Genomic DNA, 5,690 nt, shown 5'->3' on the forward strand with positions numbered 1-5,690 from the left:
TAAATGAAACCCGTCCACAATGGGATCCAGAACCAATAATGCGGTCGTGCCTTGCTGACGGGGGCTTGCAGGCTGACCGCTGACGGCCAGGCGGCACATCCCGTGACCCGGCTCCGGCTGCTCTCCTCCTGGCTTCTGAGGTAAATGCCTCGAATTAAGCTCTTGTACAAATTACAGAGCGACATTGTGTACCAATTCAAGCATCTCCATTTGATAACTTTGTGTACATTTCTGAAATTTTCTCTCAGCGCGCGTTGTTTGAGTTCGATGGCAGCTGTATTGAGTTATAGGGTTCCACCCTGTTTTTTCCATGATGAATTAATTAATCTATTAAATTGCTAGTCTGCTTAATTGGTTTAAGTCTCAACTGCATGTTAGTATGCTAAACTGCAATTTTCTCATGGTTGTATGCTGTCCCTGGCGATTTTGCATGATATGTATTCATCACTGATCCTGGATGAACATTCAATCACCTTTATCAAAGTAAATAATGAAAGACTGGTTATATATTCTCTACAAAAAATAGTAGGATTACACACTCTTGATATTTCCTAACTCGCTAACTATTTTCATTTACATGCAGTACAGATTGAATGCCTGTAACTCGAGATACCGGATTTACCAGGGATGTTGATCTTGCTGGGGCAGGAGCCACTGGCATCGTCTTGCTGAACTGAGAAACACTTGAGCTCACATGGTTTGGGCAGTGAGAACAATTACAAGGCTTTAGCCAAAATATCTCGCTAAGACTATATGATCATATAGGACTCCTACTCCAAAGAAAATACCAAAGGCGATCGCAAAGATAACCTCATTACCAATGTGTTTTGTGGAGACCGGACCTGCTTCTGCTGAACCACAATGGTTTGTGATCATAGGGCTACACAGTTTTGGGTTTCCACCAAAGCTAGAATCCGGAAATGTGCTGAATTGGCCCACGTTCGGAATAGGGCCTTCCAGGTCATTATTAGAAACATTGAATCTGGAAAGGAAATGCAGATTCTTCAGTGCAGCTGGAATTGTACCAGTGAGTTGATTACCAGACAAGTCAAGCACCTGCAGGTTCGTGAGGTTGCATATCTGCTCTGGCATCTCTCCAGATAATCTATTAGAGCTCAGGTTGAGTGAAATGAGTCCTTTTAACTGTCCGATCTCCTTTGGGATCACACCAGTGAAATTATTGATGGCTAGATTAAGCACCTTAGGAAAAGCACTGAGCATGAGGTACTGCATAAATGTGTTCTCGTTCCAAACAAGCAGCTCAAAGAAGACCTTTGGTGCAGTCTTGTCTGATCTCAGCATTGGCATCTCCATTAAGGCAGTTGGAATTTCCCCTGTAAAGCTGTTGTTTGATATGTCTAGATAGAAAAGCAAGTTCAGGCTGCTGATCCAGTCAGGTACCGGTCCAGTTAGTTGATTGCTTTGCAAAAATAGCATCCCCAAATTTGTGACCTTTGATAACCAATCAGGTATTTTTCTAGACAATGAACAATCACTCATAGAAAGAACCTGAAGATTCTCAAAACCACCAATATTGTCATCTTCTGGCATGGTCTCATGCAGGAAGTTGCACCCAATATAAAGGGTAGTGAGGCTCTTGGAACTACTAAGGATCTGAAGTGTTCTTGTGATATTTGTAAGAGAGTTGTTAGCAAGTGATAGGAACTAGAGGGACTTCAGATTGCCTATTTTTTTTCTGACAATTTACCATGGAATCGGTTGTAAGATAGTCGTAGTGCAGTCAGATTGGTGCAGGAGTATATGCTTTCTGGAATTATGCCGGTGAAGTCGTTGAAGAGAAGATCTAATTTTCTTAGGTTGGACAGGCTCGCGAACTTGACCTTGTTAAGTTCTCCACTGAAGTGGTTGGTGTTGAGGTCAATTGTTATGAGATTTGTGCATTTGCTTAGAGCTGTTGGCAGCTCCCCTGACATATTGTTGTGTTCCAAATGCAGCTCCTCCAATCTCTTCAAATCACCTATAGACTCTGGAATGTTGCCACTGAAACCATTCCCCCCAAGATCAAGGGTGACCATATTTGTGAGCTTGCCGATGCCATTGACAGGTCCGTCTAACCAATTGTTAGGCAAAGAGAGGTGCTCTAACGAGGTGACATTGAAGAGCTCGCCTGGAAGAGTCCCACAGAGGTTGTTGTAGCCAGCGCTGAGCATCTTCAGCACGGAGCAATTGCCGAGCCCTGGAGGGATATTTCCACTGAATTTGTTAAAATTGAGTTCAAGCACGGCTAAAGATGGCGAGCTCGCACATGGCGTCGTTGGTATCTGCCCGGTAAAGCTGTTGTTGCTGGCATTGAGTGCGACCAAATTCTCCATTGCTCTCCATGTGGTCGATGGAAACTGTCCTGTGAATAAGTTGCTTGAGATGTTGAGTGCCTGCAGAGGCCGCGCAGGGGTTGAGGATGGCAGCTCATGCAGCGCTCCTGTCAGGCGGTTGAAGCTGACGTCAAGGATGATTATGCTGCCGGACGACACCAACTCCAGCGGAAGGCGCCGGACAGGGAGTTGCGCGACAGGTTGAGGCGCAAGAGTCCGGTGAGTTTGCCGAGGGACGGCGAGATGGACCCCTCGAGGCCTTGAGAAGCCAGTGAAACGTCGGTGACCTTCCCATCTTGGTTGCAGGTGATCCCTTCCCATGTGCAGCAGTCGGTGTTGCTCCGCCACGACGCGGCGAGGCCACCGTCCCGCGAGAGCCCGGCGAGGAGCTGGAGAAGGGAGCTCTTCTCATGGTCCGTGCAGGAGCTGGTCGGAGAGATCAAAGAGGCCAGCAGCATCAGAGCCAAGCCAAGGGAAGGCATGTGGAAGGAATTTCTTGGTGTGGTTGCTCTGTGGAGAAGTAGAACAGAGATGGCTGCGTGGTGTTGTGGTGAAAGCTAGCGTGGAAACCGGATTCTTGCTGCGCGGTGTGGTCTACTAATGAAGAAGGTAGAGCATGACAAGTTGAGAACGGAAGTGCCATAGATTTTGTGATCCAATCAAACGTCGTGGGCGATCGGAACTTGCCATTTCTGTTGAATAGATTTTCTTCGGTGATGTCGTCTTTGTGGTGGTCGTGCCCAGGTAGGAAAGTCTCCCGTGGGTGGGTGTGGATCACGTGCAGATATGAGAGCGGCGGCGCACGTTGGTCGTTGGTTGTGGCTGTTGCTGCTAGCCTCCTTCCTACTCGGATGTGATCTTCTCTTTCAGGATTGCAGCTGCTCACCTACCACTCACACTCACTGTCATCATTCCATTTTAGGATTTTTTGGAGGCCTGAGAGTCCTCGTTATCTTCTACTCCTACAAGAAGTCCACCTCGCGCTTCCCCACTTGGCCACTTGGAAGGAGACCATCCTCAGTTGACGGGCTCCTACTTCTCTCCGTGGCCGCAAAGTCACTTTGCGCGCTAACGTTACCTTTTTTTCAGGGTGCGTGGATTCCCTTTTTTTTTTGCGGGGGAAATAGCAATGTATTACTCAATCACATCATCCTTACAATCCATCGATGCTATCTCCACTACTTGAACTGGACCAGCTCCTATCCAAGTCATGGTCCTACCTTGGGATCTAGCAAAACTAGCTAAACAATCACTAGCTTTATTTTGAGTTCTATCGACATGAGAAATACAAGTTTTCCGAAGACCCAATAAGTACTTAATCTCTCTAACAAGTGAAGCGTAAACAGAACGATCCATGTCCGGGCTTGATATAAGAGAGACCGCTTCGAGAGAATCCAACTCCACAGCAATTGGCAAATCACAACGCTGCAATGCAAGGGACAAGCCTTCCATGCATGCACACAGCTCCGCTTCAAGGGGGTCTCTGCACGCGTACAAAACCCTACATGCAGAAAAGTTAATAGCTCCAAGATGGTCACGCAAGATCATACCAGCACCAGCTTCATTAGAATTAACGAATGACCCATCTGTATTCAGCTTGCACCACCCTGGGTCCGGTACCATCCATCTCCGTTCCTCTTGAACAACGTTGCTTCTTCCCCTTCTCCTTGTGTCTCTCAACTCAATGTATGTTTTGCCTTTCGCTGGGTCAGCTTCTGGATTCTGTTTAATACCGATCAAGGACTCTACGTAGCTTTGAAGAAATCTTGTCGAAGCTTCCATCGGCGGCGCAGGCTTAGCATGAACTAGCTCATTCCGAACATACCAACTCCTCCAGAAGATCATCAATAACATAGTACGTTCAAGAGCGGTAAGAGGACTGAGCACATGGAGCAACCATTCCTTCCCATTGTTTTGTATTGAGCTAATATCAGGCAGCCTCCACACTTTGGCCATGGCCAAAAACAGGTCGCGCCCAAACTGACACCAAACAAAAGGATGGAAATTATCTTCCTCCTCTGAACCACACACCGGACAAATACCTGCAGTTTCTAGTCCAATTCGATGTTTTCTCTGCCAAGTGGGCAGTGCATCGGTAGCCAGACGCCAAGCAAAATGCTTCACAGAAGGTGGAGCGTCACACTTCCAAATGTAGTCCCAGCAAGTGCGGCTCCCCGAGGGCGATGAACTGGACGCGGAAGCTGTACTGCGGAAGGCCTCGTCGAAGGCCAACTCGTATGCTGATTTAACTATAAACATGCCATGCCGCCCAGGGCCCCATGCAATCACATCTTCCTCCTGTCTAGGTGAAGCTCTTATCTTCATTATCTCATGTACGTCTGCATCGACAAAGTAAGCCCGAAGGAGCTCAACATTCCAGGATCCATTTGTGTTTAGAAGTCCCGAAACGAACCGGATACGACATCGTCCTTGTGGGGAAATTGGCTTATATGAAAAAGATCTCGGAATCCAACTATCTCGCCAAACCCTTATACTTGCTCCGTCTCCAACTCTCCACAGCAGTCCCTTTTTCAGCAGTTCCAAACCATGGCATATAGCAAGCCAAGAAGATGAACCATTACCAGAAAAAACTGTGTCTACCAACTTGCCATCTGGATAATACCGCGCTTTTAAAACCCTAGCACAAAGGCTATCCGGCTTGGTTAGCAGCCTCCAAGCCTGCCTAGCCAACAGGGCTTGGTTAAACATCCGGAAGTCGCGGAAACCAATTCCTCCCTTATCCTTGGGCTGCATGAGGTGATCCCAGCCCTTCCAATGCACCTTCCTCTTGCCCTCTGCCGAACCCCAATAGAAATTCCGAACCATGCGTGTAAGATCATCACACACCGAGAACGGCAGCTTAAAGACACCCATGATGTACGTTGGGAGCGCTTGAGCAACTGACTTGATTATCACTTCTCTCCTCGGCTGCGCCAAAAGGCCATCACCCCACTGAATCAGCCGTTTGGTGAGTCGGGTCTGCAAATTTTGAAAACGCCCTTTAGACATTCTACCCTCCGGTGTAGGCAGTCCCAGATATTTTTCCTCGAAGTGCAGGTTTGTAATCTGTAGTACCGATCGCACTTCCTCCTGGACCGTGGCGGGACAAGCATCACCAAACAAGATGGAGCACTTGTTGGGATTTAAGCTCTGGCCCGTCGCTCTACCATACATATCCAGAACACCTTTAATCTCTTCTGCTTGCACTCTCGAGGCCTCGAAAAATAGCAACGTATCATCAGCAAACAATAGGTGCGAAACACCCGGTCCTCTCCTCGAAACCTTCACTGGGGTGATAACACCCGTAGACACTTTACTTCTTAGTAGAGCTGATAGACCATCTGCTACAAGCAAAAA

The 5,690-nt window shown here is 47.6% G+C and overlaps 1 protein-coding gene and 1 pseudogene across 1 annotated transcript; both read right to left on the minus strand.

The window, feature by feature from the left end:
* Positions 1 to 504: 504 nt before the first annotated feature.
* Positions 505 to 1,554, minus strand: LOC147964289 (receptor-like protein 2). The gene has a single exon (XM_087526829.1). It carries the CDS (start codon positions 1,549 to 1,551, stop codon positions 727 to 729), a length of 825 nt encoding a protein of 274 aa, XP_087382955.1. The 5' UTR covers positions 1,552 to 1,554; the 3' UTR covers positions 505 to 726.
* A 131-nt stretch (positions 1,555 to 1,685) lies between these two features.
* LOC125515750 (uncharacterized) lies at positions 1,686 to 2,815 on the minus strand (annotated as a pseudogene).
* Positions 2,816 to 5,690: the final 2,875 nt, after the last annotated feature.

The sequence above is a fragment of the Triticum urartu genome, chromosome 6A, assembly GCF_056163025.1.
Source record: "Triticum urartu cultivar PI428250 chromosome 6A, HENAU_Tu73, whole genome shotgun sequence".
NCBI classification, from domain to species: domain Eukaryota; kingdom Viridiplantae; phylum Streptophyta; class Magnoliopsida; order Poales; family Poaceae; genus Triticum; species Triticum urartu.